General features: G+C 35.8%; 1 protein-coding gene across 4 annotated transcripts in view; it reads left to right on the top strand.

Annotated features, from left to right (window-relative positions):
* The window catches only part of CSPP1 (centrosome and spindle pole associated protein 1), a 66045-nt gene that overhangs the window by 6871 nt on the left and 37928 nt on the right, over positions 1-21246 (top strand). For all 4 annotated transcript variants that reach the window (XM_080339879.1, XM_080339880.1, XM_080339878.1 and 1 more), the window contains 9 exons: positions 3293-3393; positions 4101-4124; positions 6600-6680; positions 10352-10453; positions 12795-13240; positions 17425-17526; positions 18173-18255; positions 19980-20073; positions 21051-21108. In XM_080339879.1, coding sequence (XP_080196005.1) covers positions 3293-3393; positions 4101-4124; positions 6600-6680; positions 10352-10453; positions 12795-13240; positions 17425-17526; positions 18173-18255; positions 19980-20073; positions 21051-21108 — 1091 coding nt within the window. The remainder of the gene's footprint in view (positions 1-3292; positions 3394-4100; positions 4125-6599; positions 6681-10351; positions 10454-12794; positions 13241-17424; positions 17527-18172; positions 18256-19979; positions 20074-21050; positions 21109-21246) is intronic.

The following is a 21246-nucleotide window of genomic DNA, read 5'->3' as shown; positions in this document are numbered from 1 at the left end:
ATAGATATTTGATGTTGATTACAACATTGCTTGCTGCCAGAAGTCATAATACATAAACTTGGTTAGAGGACAGCACTTGAATAAGTATCTACCTTCCATTTTTGGCACTTTGATCAGCAGGTTCATCGTGGTGTTGATGCTTCTTTGTTTAACTGGAAACACACAATACAGTCCATGGTAGTATCCCAATGGCTTTGACTGACTACTACATAACAATTATGCTATTTTAATGTAAAAATAATTTTATCTCTCATTGGACAGCTATAATAGCACATTTCATTATGTATTATTATAATTTGGACTTACTGTTGACACCCAAATATAGTAATACACATATAATGAAGTATCGCAGATGGGGGCATTTAGGTGGCTTTAAGTGAAAAGCGACAAATAGGTATTTCTATAATAATAATTTGGGCACTGACACATTTGGCTGGTTCTGCTCTAAAGCAATGTAATTTCCTTTGGATTAAGTCAGACAGGGACTTGTTCCTTGTTAGCTGCTCAGTATATTCTATAGTTCTAGCAGCAGTGTTGAGGACCAGGCTGAATGAAGTTACAGTTATTTCTCAACATATTAAATGCAAGCAAATTTTGATAATTTTCTTCTTAGTAAAAGGTTAAGATTTTAAATGCATTTTTACAATGTAATTGTGTGTGATTAAGAATGTGAATTGTCAAATAAATACAGCAAATACAGAATAGAAAACTAAAATAGAAAAAGAGTGTATCTCTTGTTCCAACAAAAGAATTCAGACAAAAATAGTATGAATCTATGTTAACTGGAGTAATTTTGCCCTGCTAGGCTCTCCTAAAGCAAGTTTTTGAAGTAGGTAGTTTTGAAATATTTTTGATATCACTACCTGTAATTGTTCTCTCAGTGCTTTCTGGTGGCCAAAAAGAGATCTTCTGTAATGAAATTAATCCCTCTTTTGTTTGAATACTTTATGTATTTGAATGAAAGCATTTGATTTAGGCTCTAGAAAGGTATATGGACTGGCTGGATCATTGGGCTGAGGCCAGTTGTATGAGGTTCAACAAGGCCAAGTGCCTGGTCCTGCACTCGGGTTGTAACAACCCCAGGCAGCGCTACAGGCTCAGGGAAGAGTGCCTGTAAAGCTGCCTGGCAGACAGGAAGGGGGTGTTGATTGACAACCAGCTGAACATTAGCCAGCAGTGTGCCCAGGTGGCCAAAAAGGCCAACAGCATCCTGGCTTGTATCAGGAATAATGTGGCCAGCAGGACCAGGGCAGTGATTGTCTTGCTATACCCAGCACTGGTGAGGCCCCACCTCAAATCCTGTGTTCAGTTTTGGGCCCCTCACTACAGGAAAGACATTGAGGTGCTGGAGAGAGTTCAGAGAAGGGCAATGAAGCTGTTGAGGGGTCTGGAGCACAAGTCTGATGAGGAGCAGCTGAGGGAACTGGGGCTGTTTAGCCTGGAGAAAAGGAGGCTGAGAGGAGACCTTATCGCTGTCTACAGCTACCTGAAAGGAGGTTTGTCCAGGGAAATGGTCGAGTCACCATCCCTGGAGGTGTTTACAAGACATATAGAAGAGGTTCTTAGGGACATGGTTTAGTACCAGAGTTAGTTTATGGTTAGACTTGAAGATCGTGAGGGTCTCTTCCAACCAAAATGATGATATGATTCTCACTGTGGTTGTTGTTTTGTGTAGTCTTTTTTTGTTTGTTTGTTTTTGTTTTTTAGTTTGTTGTTGTTGTTGTTGTTGTTTTTTGTTTTTTGTTGTTTTTTTCTGTACTGAATTTTACTGGCTCCTGTGAAATTATTGAATGAATCTTCACTCTGATGTGTTAGTTGCTTTTGTTTTTTTTCCTTGTTCCCTATAGTTAATCCAGCAATAATTTTGTGTGGAAATGAAAGGCAAGAACAAGTAGCTGCAAAGCTATTTCCTCTTCTGTATTCTATTCCTCTTTACACTTACCTGTTTTTTGAGGGTTGTAGTGATACAGTATTTTTTAATGGAACTCACACTTACCTTATGTGCGAATTAGGAGAAAAGTAACTTTCAAGTTGGAGAAGAACCTCCCATGCAGATTTTCGTTAGTAGTTGAGCTCTGCAAGCTGTTTCAAAATAGCGTATGACATATTTAATCAGGTATTAGGTCCTTTGGTTCTGCAGAACAGCTGCCTGACTGTTGTTTTGTCTCATGGGGACACATTCTGACTTAGCTGGCTTGGCTTGAGATAGTTTCAGCTAAGTGTATCTGTTTCAGGATCAGAGTGATTCCCAAGTTAACCTTTTTCAGCATTTATAGAATGTCGTTTTTACTGTATGGACACCAATAGATGCCCTAAACGTTTAAAATACAGGAGTCAAACAGATTACCATGCAATAAATCAGAGCTGATATATGAGTAAATCTTGTAAACCTCCCTCTGCCCTCTTACTCCATGCTACTCATTTTATATAGACCACAAGATTTAGAGATGCTTTCAGAGAAACAATAGGAAATAAAAAAACCCCAAACAGCTGCAATGTATGTTGCTTGTTGTGTGGTTTTGTGGAATTCATTAGCTTTCTATGGAGAGTGGTGAAAATGGCTGCAGAGCTGGGCTTCTGGGCTGGAGAATATTTCTTATAATGTACTTTAATATGTATTTGGGGAACAACAAACAATTTGCATAGCATTATATTTTACCAGTACAGCTGTTATGAGACCTGACAGTAATCTTGGAAAAGTACTTAATGTGTGGTTTGGGCCTATGATAATTAAAAACACTGAGGTGGAAGGAAAAAAATAATAATTATTACAATATGGTCAGATTCCTTCTAGTTGTGTGGAAGCCAACATTTTTCACATGCTTTGTGCTGAATAAAATAGCTTGTTGCTTTCTAGTGTGAAGTATGTTTTCTGTTGTGTGATAAGCCCAACTTAAAATATCAGAGTAATTTAGAAACTAACTTGTCAAAGGAGATTTCCTTTGAAACATACATTGACAAAATAAATAGTACAAAAGAACCTAAATATTGTATGCATTCATCAAACTATCAAAATAAAATCAGTTTTTGTTCCTTTTTTTTTTTTCTAGTGGGGAGAAAAAGCACAAGGACTAGAGGAAAACTAGCATCCATTTTTTTTTCTAGAATGCTTTCAACTCAACTACTCGTATAGAGAAGGTGTTTTTTATTTCAGCTGTTTTGTAATTACTGGTTGCATTTTTTTTTGTTACTGATGTCTAATAAGCATCCAGATGTAGCTTTTGAAGGATGTGCTTTGTCTTGATACAAAATAGTGGAATGATAATAATATTTAATGACGTTAAACTTTCAGGTGACTATGGCTTGAGTTTACCCCTTGGAGAAGAATATGAACGAAAAAAACATAAACTCAAAGAGGAACTTCGACAAGATTATAGGCGATATCTTTCTCAGGTAAAGCTTCTTGTCTGGTTGCCTGAGTTTAGTGAGTCTTTTAAAATTACTCTCATTTTAATTGAATGAGAATTAATCAAATCTGCAGAAAATCTTTATAAGAAGGCATTTACAATGAGCAATGGCTGATTTTGAAGATTCAAGTAAAACTAATTTCAAAATGTCATCACTGGGAAGAGTTTTATGCTTCTACAGATTTAATTGCCGTGAGACTACATATTACTTGGTACATTTTACTCTGAATAGTTTTGTTTATTTGACTCTGATTCTTTCTTATTTTCTTCTTAATTTAAACCACAGTCTGTTACTTCCTTAAATACTTATGTATTCTATGGTCCGTAATTCAGGTAAAAATATATCTATAATTATTGTGACTCTATTTGACTGTTTCTTTTCATCTTCAGAAAAAAACCTACCTTTAATGTGCTGGTTAGTGTGATCTATTAGATGTCGCACTAAATGTTAGATTGAAATTGTAGGTATGAAATGTCATAATCTTGGGAATATTCTGTATCCCTTCTTAGTCAAATGGAAAAAAAAAATCAGGAACCAAATAATTTGTGTTGTCTCAAAATGCTAATTATCAGTTTCTTTATTTCTTAAAATGAAAGAATGGATAGACTTTAAGAAAACAAGTCTCTTTTGTCAAGTCAAATATTTTTGAATGAAAGGCTCATTTTGAATAGTATCTTTTCCCTGACTTTTAGGGTATTTCACAGGCAAAAAGAAAGGTAGGGTGCCTGCGATACCTTCTTTTTTTTTTTTCCTTCAAATTAGTTGCTTTTTGCTTTGTTTGACAGCTTTGTGCTCTTTGAATTAAAACAAATCATTACTATTTTTTGTGCTTTGTTTGTTTGTGCATGCTGTAGTGATTAGTTGTGATTAACAGCATTGTTTGGTTTGTGCAAAATGATTGCTTGTATTTATTATTTTCTATTAATAAAGACACTTGTTGATTTCTTTTTTTTTTCTTTGCAATTGCTGTTGTTGCTGCCTAACGCTGACTTCACGGAAGTTTTTCAGTAGGCATTTGCTTAAAGGCTTATCAGTGACATAGATGTTATGAGTTCTGGTTTTTTATTCTTGATACACACATTTTAGAAAGCTGGAATAAGATAGTAAACTCTGAAATATTATAATAAGTCATCAGAACGAGAGTCAGGGCTTTTTTCTTCCCTACCACTGTGAAATCTCATCAGTGGTGCTTAGGAAAGCAGTAGAGCCAGTTATTTAGCACCTAGTGGTCAGAATGGAAGCCTACAAGTATTTTGAGGAAAAAAGAATACCAGAGGCACATCTTTGCAAGCTTTGTACAATTACAGTAATTTTAAATTATTTTTATCATTATACTGTCATGTATTTTCAAATTTAACACTGTCCATCCAGATTGTTCAAATTAAACAACTTCAGTAACAGGCCAAGAGGTAACGCGGTAGAAACACAACATTCTGGTTTTGGGGGGGGCTTTGAATAACATGCATATAATACAAATTAACTATACTAGCATGCACTAGAATTCCTGAATAACAATAGCAACAGTAGAATTAACTGGCTGCTTAACCTCTGACCAAAATAATGCTTATATAATTGTTGCTTCTTGTTTAATCTTAAACTTCAGATTATTTTCAAAAGTAGAATAGTGTTCATGTTTCATAATTCTCAGCAAAGTACCCAAATAATGTGTATTTTTACATTAACTTCTTGTGTTTTACTATCAATTGAAATTCAATTTTACAAAGTTAGGTTTACATGGTGGGTTTTATTGTTGTTGGTTTTTTAAATGCAATACGTGTTAGCTATATTAAGCTTGTAAAGCCAGAGGAAGAGATAGGACAACAATCTCTATTTTCCCTTCATAAAGAGAGAATGCAACTTTTAGCAGCCCTCATAGTGATAATATTTTTATTAATAACTCATTTAGTCTCACTTATGTAGAATATGCAATTTCCTTATTGGCTTCTGATTTTTAGCAAATCCCTTTTTAAGATCAGAGGTAAACTCTACAGATGTATTCATAAAGTGAAAAGAATTATGTAAGAATGAGGATTACAATTTATTTAAAAAAAATAACAACTTAGTTCTCCATATTAATCTAGTTGTCTCAGTACCTGAATATTTGCGTGGTTATGAAATTCCTTAAATCTTTTAACATGTAGTTGTGAAATATAATTCATAATGATGTGGTTTTGTACTGCAACAGGTAGAGCTCTTATCTGTTAACGTGCCTCTAAGCTCTTAAGCTACGTTACAACATAGATAATGGAGGGAAACAGTGCTGGTGAAATAGTGTATCTAACACATTCCCCTCATCAGCCTGTGCCACACAAATAGGTGATCTTTTTATTAAAGATAATTGGATTTATAAAACATAGTTGATTGACTGAAAATGGCCAGGGGATGCTCTTAGTAAATGAGTGATATATGAAGAAACCACTAGGCCTGGAAACCAAGGGTCTGTTCCAGCACTGGTGTTTGGTTTGAAAGGTTTGACTTGCTGTGTGGCCCGGTTCCCGACCTGCAACCCAGGGAGCTATTAATACATGGAGCAACACCATGTTCTCAATTGAAAGTTTTGTTCTGAAAGTGACTGATGATCCGTAAGGAATGACGAGATTTGGTGATGGGTCATTATCCTGAAAAGTCCAGGGACTGCTGTTGTAGCAAACAGATAGTGTTGAGATGCAGAGTGGTGACTGTGCTAGTGTGAGCATGAGTTCCTTTTGTTAAAATGAGAGGTAGACGTAAGTTTTCTGCAGTTAGAAAAAACAATTTTTCATCATGAGGTAGTGTGTTGGGAGATTCCTCTTATGCTTGTACACATGCTTGTGCTGTGCTTCTTGCTTACAGGGTAATTGAGTAATGGTGGGTGGTGGGGTTGTTTTGAATAAAAAAGCACATTTTTTAATGTATGCAGAGACTAAATTATGTAATTCTTGAAACAGTGTAACAGGGAAGAAGGGATTAACACTTTAAAACTCAAGCTTTTAAAGCATGACAAAGACCTGTACTTTCTGCATTCCTTGACTTCACTTCATTTGCGTGTTCCAAGAACATCTGCATTTTCAAAATGTGAAGGTTGTCTTTGGTCTGTTTCATTACATTGATCAGATTTATTTCAGAAAATAGAATTCCTAGCAACTATTTAGGAAGTAAGATTTGATATTTTAAAACATATTGAATCTTGGTTTTTTTTGTTTTAAATGTAGAAAAATTATCTGACTACTGGTGAAGTAGATCCATATACTCAGGGATTATCTCTTCCTATTGATGAGCGAAGGTCTGCCAAGGTAAATATCTGGAAATTAAGTAAGTGATGTGTAACTTGAAAATTATCCTGTTGTGGCAAAATCATTTCCGCTTAAGGTTTTTTGTTTATTTGTCTGGGGTTTCGTTTTGATTTGGTTTTGTTTTTGGTTTTTTTTTTCCCCCCAGTCTTTAAAAAGGAACGTTTTTAGAGGTGGTCATTAGAATCATTTTCAGAAAATAAAATATTTATATTTTGTTGTTGTTGTTGTTTTAAAATTTTTAATTCTAGGTTACCTGTACTCTTAATTTGTATACAATTAGATGTGTAATTCTATACTGATGGTAGTTTGAGGTTTACTTCTTCTCATTCACACCCGCAGGGCACTTGGTGTGTTCAAAAGCTCTACTGGTTGTGCTTGGGTTTTGTTCAGCAATAAATACTGATCTAATAAGGAACATTATTTTTCTTATTATTAGGTATACTTTTCTAACTTATTACTCTTCTTACTGCAGCCTGGGGGTAATTTTAAAAATATTTGCTTGTAGTTGTTTCTACAGTGATATCCTTATCAGTTCCTGTCAGAACTAAAGAAAGTTTGCTTTCTGCTGTACACAATTTGATTTGAAGTCTTTGTGTACATTTAACCTACCTGCTTATCATCATGTGATATTTTTTTGTTTGACTGGATGAATCCAGGAGTCTGAATAAAAGCTGATCTGGTATTTCATGTATTGCCTGCTGTTAATACAGGAATCTTCCCAAGTTCCTTTGAGAGTACAGATACTAATGTGTTTTTTGAAAGAACACATTGTCTCTCTGTGTTTAGCCCTTTTGATCTCCCTGAGATCTCTTAGCATTTTGTGGTCTTGCTTTCCTATGTTGGAGAGAGGTACCAGCCCCTATTGGGCTCTGCTGTTGGAGGTTCATGGAAGTTAGAATATGAAGATGCAACATGCATATATGGATTTTCTTAACCTCTGATCCATTCCTCTGATGCATAGCATGATTCTATGAAAGCCTGAATTAGCCGTACAGGGGTTGCATCTCCTCCTGCCCTCAGGCTGTCGGCTTTATATTCTCAGTTCCTTTCTTGTGTCCAGTTCTGCACCCCTCAGTTCCAGAAGGGCAGCGAACTGCTGGAGAGGGTCCAGTGCAGAGCCACAAAGATGATTAAGGGAGTGGAGCATCTCCCTTATGAGGAAAGGCTGAGGGAACTGGGTCTCTTTAGCTTGGAGGAGACTGAGGGGTGACCTTATGAATGTTTACAAATATATAAAGTGTGAGTGACGCGAGGATGGAGCCAGGCTCTTCTCAGTGACAACTAATGATAGGACAAGGGGCAATGGGTACCAACTGGAACACAGGAGGTTCTGTTTAAATATGAGAAGAAACTTCTTCTCAGTGAGGGTGACAGAGCACTGGAGCAGGCTGCCCAGGGCGATTGTGGAGTCTCCTGCTCTGGAGACATTCAAAACCTGCCTGGACACATTCCTGTGTAACCTCATCTGGGTGTTCCTGCTCCAGCAGGTGGATTGGCCTAGATGATCTTTCGAGGTCCCTTCCAATCCCTAACATTCTGTGATTCTGTTTGTTTCTAAATTGATCCAAGAAGTTGAATCAGCAGAAACACTGTAATGTTGCAAATATTTTTTCTGACTCAATGAACACCACTGGCTGGTAGGATCGGTCAAACCCAAGCAGAGATGTGAGAAACTGTTGCTGGAGGAGGACTGGGCTGTTGCACTCTTGGGGTTGTTTTTTTGTTTAGTTGGTTGGTTGGTTTGGTTTGTCATTGTTTGTTTGTTTTGTTGGTTTTTGTTTGTTTGGGTTGGTTTTTTTTGTTTTTTTTTTTGTTTTTTTTAGTTTTTTTAAACCTCTGTTGCTTTGGAGTTACATTGTTGCTCTGTGCTTGGGACTATGTTGTCACTGTAATCTGGAGCAAGACTTCTGCTGTGAAATATGTTGGTCTTGTCCTTGCTGTGCTTACTTACACTTTCTGCCTCTCTTGTGCTGGCAATAATGTTTGACCATATGAGGAGACAGGTGAGAACTTCAATAAGTGAAAACTGCTGTTATTAAAAAAAAGCCCTAAACTCCAAATTATACTAGTGTTAAAAAAAAGGGAGGCAGAAAGAATGGAATGCCCAGGAAGGGGAAAGGATCCTCCTCAGTGGCAGCATTTGTGCTGAGTTTATGTTCAAGTTCTCATCAACTTAGTGTTAGCACTTGTGAGTATTTGTGCTGAAACACTGAAGGATAAAGTATCTTTGACTAATTCTGTGGAAATTAAAGACATCTGGACTGGGAGCATGTCTGATCATTGATGGTTTTATATCATAGTAGCTCAATTTTTGTTGACATTTTCTGTACAAGTATTCTAAATCCCTTTTACTCATTTATTTATTGCTGTTGTAGAACCTAAAAGCTACCAGAAGATGTCACACTGTGTCCTGCTAAATGGTTAGCCTCTAAAAAGATAATGATTAGAGGTTAACATTTGCATTTTGGTTTCCTCTATTAGCTAAAATGTGCAGTCACACAGCATATTGAATTTTCTGCTGTGTTTTGCCACCTGTTAAAGACAGTGCTAGTTTCTCAGCTTTGGAAAATACCCCTCAGGCAGTTTTCATAGATATCTGCAGGTTTTATGTTGTCACTGTCGTAAAACCTGTAGACACAAATTTTACTAAAAAAATAAGTTTTAGGGAGCATTGGTCTCATTTGCAAAACTATCACTAAGCTGGTATTTCCATGATGATTGATGTATAAATTATTTTTGTTTGAAATTTATTCATGGGGAAGTAAATTTATATATGATGTGCAGATTTTTTTAATACCTTTTGTTTTTTTTATTGGAAAGCACTGCAATGAAGAGCATGATTCGTAATATTGTAATATAAATCTTTTTCATTTATATGATGGTTGGAATGAGGTCGTGTAAGAGATGCCCCAAGCTCTAAGCCTAAAGTAATAATATCAGGAAATAATGCAAATTAGAGTTTGCTTTACCTGGAGATTTTTGTTTTTCTTATTATATGATTAGGCTGTTGATGTACAGACCTGAGCAAGCTGGTTATAAATGTCACCTTGCAAAAGTAGCTAGGACAAGGTGGATAGATAATGTTTTTTAGTTTTTCTTGCATTCATTGTACTTCTGACCCTTTTTGCAGTCAGTTTAACTGCTCATTCGAATTTGACAGTTCAAGTTAATATCCTAGGCTACAACTGACACAGCTTTTCTATACATGTATTTGTTGTCCTATTTTTATTATGAGTGGGGCATATCACAACTAACCTTAACACATACACACACAAAATGTTAAAAAGTCATCTATAAATACCTTCAGATTGGAAATTAGAAGGCGATTTGTAATTGTCAAAGGAGTGAAGCTTTAGAACAATTTTCAATAGTTTCAGCAGGAGGAAACATAGCTGGTTTTAAAAACGAACTTGATATCCATTAGTGTTACTGGGGACTAGACTTTATGCCCGAGAAGCTGACTTCTACTTACAGATTTCAAATTAAGAAAAAGTACTGTGTTTAAGAATGAACTAAAACCTCAAAGAATTTAAGACTTATTTATACATTGCAAGGAAGGAGGGTGCAAACACACAGCTCACATATATTAATTTAATACTGCAGTTTTATGAAGTTAAAAGCCACTCCTCAAAAATGAAGGTTTTTTATGCCCTTTTCAATGCCTGTTTTAGGAGAAACTACGGCTTGAAAGAAACAAGGAGTACAATCAATACCTCAGGGATAAAGAAGAATGGAACGAAAGGCTAAGGAAATTAGGGAAGAAAAACACAGAGGTAATGCAGTTTTACCGAAGCTGATACAAAGAAGAATATAAATGGTGTTGTCAACAGTGTTATCATTGATGAAGACATACAAAGCATGACAAAATAAGCAAAGCATGTTGTTTAATTAGGCCATAGTTTTATTAATATATCTAGCAAGTCCTGGTTGTGAGTCATACAGTACAGTTCTCGATTCCTTCTTCAGCCGTGTCTGTCTGGTAGAAAGATGCATTCATTCTTCTATGTGTCTTAAGCAAGTCCCTGGATTGTTCTCGGTGATAAAAGTGGTGGCCAAAAATCTGACTCTTTGGACAAAATGTTGAGCTCCACACAGTGCTCCTTCACTTTTATTTGTAGCTGCTTTTTCCTCAGTGCTAGCTATCCAGTGTATGGTGCTGTGCAATTGTGAACTAAACAAAAAAAAGTCTTTAGTAATGAAAGTGAACTAGAGACATGTATAATTGCAGTTAGATTCTGAGCTGTGCCCTTTGATTTGTGTGGCTCTAGGCAGCTAGGCACCACCCAGCCGCTCACTCACTCCCCCTCCATGGTAGGATGAGGAGTTTAATTGTTAAAGCAAAAGCCATGCACACAAACGAACCAAAATGAGGTATTAATTCACTGCTTCCCATGAGCAGGCAGGTGTTCAGCCATCTGCAGGAGAGCTGGGCTCCATCACAAGTAAGGGTTACTTAGGAAGACAAACACCACAAACCTGAACCTCCCCTGCTTCCTTCTTCCCCCAACTTTTATTGCTGAGCATGATGTCATATGGTGTGGAATATCCCTTTGGTTAGTTGGGGTCAGCTGTCCCAACTATGTCCCTTCCCAGTTCCTTGTGCACCCCCAAGCTTCTTGCTAGTGGAGCAATATGAGGAGTAGAAAAGGCCTTGGCTCTGTGTAAGCAGAGCTGCCTTATTTCAGTGATGAACTGCAATAATTTGGAACTCTCATCTCATGCGAGTTTGATTTAAGAAGGCCTTCCACTTTTTGTGATATGGAAATTCTTAAGAGTACTGTACTGTGAAAGCTAGGTTATATTATATGAAGGAACTTGTATTTGTACTCACAACAACTGGAAGTTTATTGTCTTTCTTACAGCAGTCAGCAAGTGCAAACACCCATGTATTTTTAAGTTCTGTCTAGAAGATTGTTTCTTGTCTGTCTTCAGAAAGGCTGTTTTCTTGTGAGAAAGAAGATCTTTTCCTCCAAGTGCATTGGAGTGTAATGTAGTTGAAAACTATTTTAATCTATGAAGACAGCTATAAGGCAGTATTCAGGCATCCTTTAGATGTTGGAATTCAATATCTGATTCTTATTGGCTTCTTCAAGGACTGGAGTACAGCACAGCAGTGATCCCTAGGAATTACATGGCAAAAATGCAGCTTATGTTTATGAAACTGAATCTAAACACATAGAAGAATCTTTAGAGTTTTATAGGCATTTATGTTTCCTCATCTGACTTTTCTAATCAATTCTATTTAAGGAGCCAAGGTTTTTTTATTTCTTCTTTGTTTGCCATCCCATTGGGCTTCTATGTTATTATTATTTTATGGTATTATTCTGTCTCAGATGCAGAATTCTGCATTTCCCTTTGTTGATCTCCATGAACTTTTTGTCAGCATGTTTCTCCAGTTTGTTAAACCCCTTCTGAGTGGCAGTCATACCCTCTAGTATATTGATCCCTCTTCCCACTTTGGTGTCATTTGCATCTTTATTTTTCATTACATTTTGTAAATTATGAGTTGCTGTTGTCTTTATTCCACAGATGAGAGATTAGTGCACAGAAATACTACAGGATTTATCCAAAAAACATGTTGTTTGGTAGAACTGTGTATTGAACAGTGGTCCAGTGTGTCATAGGGTTGTTCTTTTATCCACTAAGCTGTCCTTTCTCGTAGAGACATCTCCTGGGGAACAAAGAAATAGATTAAGAAATGGTCAGGTTAAAGTGTGGTGCTAAAAGCCACGTAGTATTACAGACTTGCCTGAATCTGGTTAGAATAAAGATACCAAGTCTCTTGATGAGGTATAAAGTTCAGAGTGTTTTTTGATTCTTTGCACCTCTGAGTCTGAAGGTCAAATTGGAGTTTGTAAAAGGCCTGTTCAGGATTGATAGCCATTCTTCTGAAAAACATCATGTAAGAGAAAGAGTGCTTTCTTTTTTCCTCAAGAAAAAAAAAATCCCTAGCTTTGAAGCCTTCCTTGAAGTATTTTTCATGCTCACCTGCTACCTTTTCTCCAGTATCTGTTTAGGGATTGTTTGAAGAAATGCATAATCAAGTTTTGCTCAATGTGATTTGTTTATATTCAGATTTTTTAATACTTTTTTTTTTTTTTCCCCATTAAACAGAATAGGATGGACAGGAATAAAAACCCTATTGCTGTTGCCAGGCCCCAGCCAGAACTACAAACAGAAGTACAGCCCTGTAATACAGGTGCAGAACCTCCCAAGAAGGATGCCTTTACTTCTACAGAAGGTTATGAAGAGCTGCTAAATAAGAGATGGCTGGAGGAAGACAGGTATCATAGGTTAGATGATGAGGTTGAATTAAGAAGTCGGCTGTTCAGTAAAAGACTTGATGAAGATTTAGATGTTCCCAGTCGAAGATATCGTGGATTTGCTAGCCAATCTGTAATTCCTGTGAGGAAGCACCACAGATTTGATGAGGATCGTGATTTTGGTAGAAGATACTACAGAATGGACTATGATCCTGAGATAAGTGAAGAAATGGACCCTAGATTTAGATGTGAAAGCACTTATGACAGAAAAACTCCACGGGTTTTTTATGCTGAAAGGTATTCTTAATTCTGTTTTCTCCTTTATTTCTGTAGTCCTTGTTGACTGACACCTATGGTTTGCTCATTGAAAATTAGACAGGATACACATATGAGAGCAGGATTTTTGCACTTACTTTAAAAAGGAACTTTGCAATAATTTTTAGAAGAAATATTATAAAGATGGACCAGTACCTAAGACTACACATCATATGTTAAGGGAGCGTTTTATATATTATGGCAAAGCAAGGATACTAGAGAAATTACCCCAGAAAAAGAACACCGCAATTATTTTTTCATGAAAAGTAGATTGCTGGAAAGCATGTTGTATTTGAGAGCAAAGCCCTACTCTGGGAACCCAAGATTGCGATGTATTTTCTTAACCTGTAATACTTATAGCAAGTCAATTTTTAGTTTAGATTCCAAAATTGATTTGAACTTCAATTTTTGGTACATGCCACTATGTGTTAAAAATGTAAAAATATATTTTAAAAAATAATCTTTGTCTTGCTAAATGGCAGACTTTAAACATATGTATAGTTGAACCAAATCCTGATGGTGTTAGTAGGTGCTCATCTCAGTAATAACTACACAATTTGAATAAAAATTTAAGAAAACCCAAACCAAACGAAAAGTGTTTTAGACAAATCATTCAGGAGGAAAACTGATATATGTACAGTTAATTATTAAATAGTCTTTACTGTGTTAACTGATAAACCAGATTAGTTACTTTGGCATAAATCATTAATCTTTCTCTTCTAGCTCCCTCATTTAAAACAGAAAAAATACACAAACAAACAAAAAGCATAACCATCTAAATCATTCAGGCTTTGGCAATCTGGTCATCTGCTCGTATTCCATTGCAAGAACCGGTTGCTTTCAGAAACAAATTGGTTGTGGTGTGAAGTAGTACCAAACTTTAAACAGATGTGTTTTATACAGCTACATTCAAGTGGAATGAAGCAGTAAAGTTTCTTGTAAATAAATTTTTAAAAGGTGCTTGAAGAGTGTTCATTTGTTCAACTACAGATCTTGGGAACCTGAGTATTGTAGATACATTTTTTGGTGTGTATTTTTGTGTGTGTGTGTGGGTTTGTTGTTGTTTGTTTGTTTGGTCTTTGTGTTAAGCCTGTTGCCAGAATTATTTTACTGCAGTTGCTTCAGTGAAGGAAACACCAGAGTCTTTCCCTGTTTAAGCAAAATAACTCAAAATAACTTTTTTTTTTTTTCTCCTAGAATTAGCACTTTTAGAAAAAAACAGAAGGCAAATTGTATCACTCTCAACAGTGTTAAATATTACAATCATGTTTTGTTGTTAAATGCTGGCGGACTGGTTAAATGATCTTTTGAGTCATTGTTTGCAGGGATAATTTTCTGGATAGTACTGCAAATTAATAATGAGCAAAAACAAATCCCAAAATGCTCTTCTACTGCAAAAACATTTTCTAAATTGAATGAAGTCATGTTCCTTTTCCAGTTTCAAATGCCAACAGAGTTAGAATAACTTCTCTACAAAAATAACTGTTGGTATTCTTTCTCAGCCTTTTAGAAAAAAATCGTAGGGGAATTAAGTAGCTGTGGAGAAAATGAAATGCCTGGAAGTATTTGGGAGATACAGACTAAATAAATGGGTTATTTCAGAGTTTCAGATTGTATGTTCAGATGTGGTTCTAAAACCATGTATTTATTCATGCAATGTTTCTGAAAAGGACTAGGAAATGGAAACAGTGGTTAAATAGATAGCAGGAACAAGATTGCCCGTTTCCTGCTGAATGAGATTCAAAGAAGAGCATGCAAATATAAATTTTGTTCCATCCTGTAGCGTAATATTAATAGAAATGGGCAAAGGGAGTCTTCTCATCCTACAGGTTTTCAGAAAGAAAAATATTAGGAGCTTGACTTGGTGTCTAACAAAGATAATCAAAATGTCCATATTTTTGAGACTAATGGCAACATTAATCCTCTGGTAATTAACACCTAGAAGGATTAAGGTTCTCTTTTTACTAGGTAGCTGTTTGCCACTATGTAATGCAATTGGCACAAAGTCAAATATTTAAATAAAAATGACCATTTGATAAAGTTTAAGGGTTTATTTTGTTTCTCAAAGAATATATACAGAATTAGATATGTAGAATATTAGCAAGGATGATGTTTGAACCAACAGTAGATGGTATCATGTTGAATAGAAATATGCTGGTTCTTAGTTATTCCAGAAAACACCGATGGTGCTTGTATAAACATCTGTGACCAGTATATCATAGGCAATTCATTGCTTATTTGGAGAGGTCTCTGAAACAGTTTTAGATCCAATTTTCTTTTAAAATAAAGTACAGACAATAGTGTTATCTTTCTTATTGGCAAACTTGGTGCATCTTCTTAAAAGAAGTTGCTGAACCATCACCTGAATTGCCTGAACTGAAATTTGTACATGAAGTTAAGGTTTGGGTTTTTTTGGTGTGTGTAATTTCTACTTTGCTGATTTTTTTAAATTGAAAATTAATTTTTAAAAAATTAGATGTACATTGCAATCCGGTATTTTTTTGTCCTTTGCCGCATCAGTCTCTCTTCAAGAAGAAACACCTCTGTTCGTTACTGATGGCTCTGCTTCTGAAAAGTTAGCTTTTGGTTTTTATATATTTCAGGCAAGTTGATTTTCCCAGAACACATTTGATTCATGACAGAAACTAAATTCATAAGGAGTAATATTTTTATTTGCTGTACTAAACGTTTTCTGTTTTTAAATGGTCTTTATTGATTTGGAGAGGCAGGTGTTTGTAACGGGACCTTTCAGAAAGGTGTCTGTTTTGACAGAGGCACAAGGACGGTGGCATGTTGCAACAAACAGAAATGGTGACAGGAGAGCGAGAGGACGTGCAAAATGCTCTGGTTCTGATGAGCGAAATGCTTTAGTCCATCCCCAGCAGCCAGCTCCGCCCTATAAACATGATACAAGAGCTTCTTGATGGCATTGGGCCCACATGGCTGGCCCTGCCATGCTAAACTTGCTGCTTTTTACAAAAAAGGTTGCGCATTGAATCCCAAGGTTTGTTTCTTTGCTCCCTCCCTGCACCCTCTCATCGCTCTATACACAAAGCTTTCTCTGACCTGCCTGTGTTTCGGTCTTATGTGACCAGCCTTGTAAACAGCAGATTGATCATTATCAAAAAGATGATCTTGATCATGAAAAAAGATCATGTTGTGCCAAGAGGATGGATGTTGTTCTTTCTTGTTGTTCTTGTGGGTTGGTAAGATGCCAAACCAATGTTTAATGATCTGCTTGCATCCTTTTGCCTTTGATTACTGGCTTTTATTTAAATTACAGAGATGAGCAGAGCTGTGGATCTTTTTAAATAAAAGAATAAGATTATGAGGTTTTTTACTGTTTATCTAGGTTTTTGTTTGTTTGCTTGCTTAATAGGAAATCCATGGTTCTGTCCAGCTTGGAAAATACGTAACTTTCTTAGCATCTATTGGATACTTTATTTTTCATTGAATGCTTATTCTTGCCTTATTTTATCAAGGTAACTTGGAAGTCCTCATTAGAGAGTAGTTAATTTGCAAGGCAAGAAGAGCCTGTAAATTCAACTACCCCAGACCTTTTCTGGAAAAGCTCCCTTGTGTCCATACAAATTTTGGCACCTTTGGCTTTATTTGAAGTTTGAATTACACTACTTCACTTCGCATATAAGATAATTCAGATTTTAGCTCCTGAACTTTTGTATTCACCATGTTACCTGTCCTTTACCTTGATCAAAAGTCACCTCTTTTAAATGGTATCAGGTGCATAGTGAAGGATAGGTTGTCACTGAAGAAGCTTTTCATATCTCAGTTGACTATTTCACCAGACTTGCGCAACAGCTGTGTGCTGAAATCGGTTGTAGACATTGTTGGCTGCTGGGGATTAAGAGCAGCAAGATCTGTTTCAATTAGAGCAGTGTGCATACTGAATGCTCTTCAGCTCTGAAAATTCTTAACCAGGCTCGACAGATAAAGGTTGCATGAAGGCAGACTTGGGAATTCAGACTCCAGACAGAGAGCTGTCTTGACAATGCTAGCAAAGTGAATTATTTCTAGAAATTTTGTGTGATATTTTCAGAACAGTGTGCAATCAGGCTGAGGATCCATTTGCACAAACCTGCTGGACCTTCCATTTCAGATTTGACGTTTTTGGGCAAACATAGCTGAATATTTTCTATTTCTTTAAGGCCCTATCTGGATGGAATAATAAGAGATCTTCCTGCAGATTATGAAGACGAATTAAAGGAGAGACCACGTGTGCAGCAGAGCTCAAGAGCTGGAAATTCTAGGTGTGGTATACAGTCTGTTTTTCTGATAATTGCACTGCAAAATCATGGCGAAAGGAAAATATTTCCTTAAAATCCCTAATGTGTTGTCTGAAATGGCAGATAGTTTTTCCTGCAGCTAGGATATAATAGAACACGAAAAATATGTTTCCTTTCAGAACAGCTATTGAAGCTTGCATGCCAGTTTTCTTTTTGAAACAATAGATCATGTGTTCTTCAACCAGAGTCTTTTAATTGTTAGGATAACATGGAATCCTTTTTCTGATAGTAGGTTTAAAATGCGTTTTTTTCCACTTGTCTTGGTTTTTCGAGTCCTGAAGTGACCTAAGTGGATGAGGCAGAAGCAGAACACTTGTAAAGCCCATAAACTCTTGACTGGCACCACTCAGTCTGTCAGCATTGTTGAAGTGCTCAACTGAGTCCGCGTTTCTGATGGTTTCACACACGCAGGCAAACGAGAACTTGAGAAACGCCTTTTTGCCAGGCGATTTCCTCTCTTGCTTGTGGTATTTCTTTGGATTTTAGGAAAACTGTTTGTCATAAATGTATCACATAGTGATGTAAGTGCATCTATCATGTTTCACACAGACTGCAAGTAAATTCTCAAGTTTGATTTTCACATTTGCTTTTTTTATTTTGTCTTTGCCAGAAATCAGGTACAAATTAGTTCTTCAGCTACTGAACAGGCCAAGTCTGCAGCTGAAATGCCGTGTGCAACAGGCCTTGTTCTTGGTATGTATGAAAAACCTGACTGATGACACCGAGTTAACCTTTCTTTGCATATTTTATTTTCCTTTGGAAATAATTAAAAACTAGAAAAATTAGCTTTCTTTGTGCTAATTGTCCCCAGGACTAGTAAATAAATATTATTTACATGGAGAAAAAAGAAAGTTCCTTTTCCTCCTTAATGTAACAGGGCTTTCTAATTAATTTTGAAGAGGCTGAGTTTCTTCTTAGACTTCATTAACAGTTTAAGGTCCAGATATGTTGTTAATTTTTTAAAATGAAATGAAGTATAGGAGAATTATTAATTAAAGACACAAATTGGTATTGAATTTTAGTTGCAGAAATATGGGAAACAGTAATGTTCACAACCTTGTGGAAGAACAAATGTTTCTGAGAATTTTAGTGCTTAGATGTAGCCATAAAATTTAGCAGGAAGTATTATTATTGAGTATAGTAGAGAAAAATACTTTTGAGAATATAGCATTCCTAGCTAAATTCAGAAAATGATAAGGCAAGAATAGAACTGTAGTAGTTCTTCACATGGGTGACTTTGAAGGCAAGCTAGGTTTGAATTGTGGAAAAATTGACTAACAGTTGTCAGAATAACTTAATGTATTTTTACATTTGAGCTTACTTGATCTTCGATGTTATGTGTGGCAGGTCAATTTTTTGGAACTTTTTGAAGAGTGGTGTTGCAATGGTCAGTCACTCTGATCTGGTCAGTCATCTTATTTGTAGTAACTGGGATACACAAAGTTGTGAATTAGTATTCCTAGCAGTTCTAGCTAGGAGAATATTGTTAACTATGTTACATAAGGATTAAGTCAATTAAAATTTGAAATTTTTGGAAAGTGATTTCAGACTCCCCCAAAATCACAAACTGTGAGGTTCTCTTGCACACTTTGAGCACTTTACCATCTTGGCACAATCACTGAATAAAAAATTCAGTCAGTCATGCATCATGTTTGTGGTGGGTTTTGGTTTTGTTGTTTCCTTGCCTCTTCCTTCAATTTATTGTTCAGGTCTACTTCGCTGGAGTTCCATGATGATTTTGTGTATGGAAATATGTTAGGAGTCCTTGTGTCTGATAGTCATACTATATAGAAAGTGGTGACGATGTGTTTTTTGTTTTGTTTTAAAAATAGTAGAAGACTCCATGTGTATTGTGGGGAACTACCACACATCAGAAGGTTTTAGACTTCTGTAAAATCCATGTGAGATGTTATTACATATACAAATCTAACAATACTTTGTTAATTTTTAGTAGTCCTGGGAACCATCCTAAAAGTGGAACAATTTGCTTTCCTTCCTGTGGGTTTGACTCTCTTTAGTTTTAACTTCCATTTTTTTCCAGAGCAGTGCCCCATAATTTTGGAGTATCATAGTGTATCTTCCTTAGTTGAGCATTAGGGGAGAAAAAAAAAAAGAAGTAACTTTTTAAAATTGCTATAGTATCATATAGCTTTGAAATTTGTAGCTTCCTGATTATACAAAACCAGGCAAACTAGGAAAATAATAATGAAAATTTTAGTAGTTTTGATCATCAGATTCCAAAGAAACTGCATATTAAAACTAGCTTTATTTTTTTTTTTTAGTCAGTAAGCATCCAATGTTCTTATGCACATTCCCAGGTAGTATGCTATGTTTCATGTTTTAAATTGACTGAAATGCAATGTTTTTGTCCAGTATTTAAAGGAGCATTTATGCAAATGTGTGGTCATTGCCATTAGGTGATCAGGACCGAGAACTTCTCCAAAGGAAGAAAGAGAAATACAGGCAAGAACTAATAGAACAGATGGCTGAGCAACAGCGAAATAAGAGACGGTAATGGAAAGTTACTATATTTTTAAAATATAATGGCTGAAACTTAAATGAATTTCATTAATTCAATGTGGTAAGAATAATTTTCATAACTAAGGAATTCCAGCTGGCTCGGTAATATTGCATCCAATTAAACTCATTGGTATGAGAGCTTTAGTTTTTAATAAACAAATTAATCAGCTTTCAATGGAATAAAGGAAAAAACAGGGTGTTTTTTTCATCTAAAAAAGAAGATTTTTAGTTCCTTCACTGTAAAGAAGCTCTAAATGAAGTTGTCTTTTTTGCTGGTAGAGGAGTGTCTAATTACGTTGCAAAGTTGAACATTAATCTTGTTTTGCCTTCCAGTTTGGGTATGTAACCTTTAACTTTCAAAGCACGTGACCATCTGCCTTATGCAGAATAATAAAACAAGAATTTCTTGCTTATCTACTAGTAGCTCCTGTTCAATAATAGCACGGATACATAAAAACACACAGTGATATTAGCAAAGGGATAAGGAATGAAAAAAAAGGTACTACTGCGAGTTTCTGTGTGATGAAAAATTATATATGCTGAGCAAGCCTGCACCCTGAAATTACAATGTAGTACTTATTCCTCTACTTTTGAATAATTCATGTCAATATGTTTATTATAAAATTCTTGCTGTAGCATGACTAAAGATCTGTTTTTAAGAAATGTCCTGAAAGGTTGTAGTAAAAAGCAATGTGGTGGTTTGTGCTTTTATGGTAGTTGGATTTTTATTAGGTGGAATAGATGGTAGCCAGGTACTTCTTGAGAGTTCTGTGTATTTGCAAATAATATACAGTATCCTTTTTCCCTGATTCCAGGAGAAATCAAGTGGAATAATGTCCTTTGTTATCCTATATTTTCAGAGTTATTTTAACTATGGGATTGCGATGTCTGTGCTTTTAAAGAATTAATATAGTTGTTACTGCTTTCTGATTTTATCCTTTTAAAAAATTATTTATTCTTTAAAACAGTGAGAAGGAACTTGAGCTCTCAGTTGCTGCTTCTGGAGCTCAAGACCCAGAAAAGAAGGTAAAGAGACTTGGATTTTTTTTCACCTATGTGGACTTTTTTGTTATTACATGTACACTATGGTTGCTCAATCTCAAAACTCCACAGGGCTTTCATAGAATGATAACTGTTGTGTTTTTATCCTAATAGAGCATTAGC

Source organism: Nesoenas mayeri, assembly GCF_963082525.1.
Source record: "Nesoenas mayeri genome assembly, chromosome: 2".
Classification (NCBI taxonomy): domain Eukaryota; kingdom Metazoa; phylum Chordata; class Aves; order Columbiformes; family Columbidae; genus Nesoenas; species Nesoenas mayeri.
The sequence above is the reverse complement of the archived record's forward strand: the minus strand, read 5'-3'. Positions and strand labels throughout refer to the sequence as shown.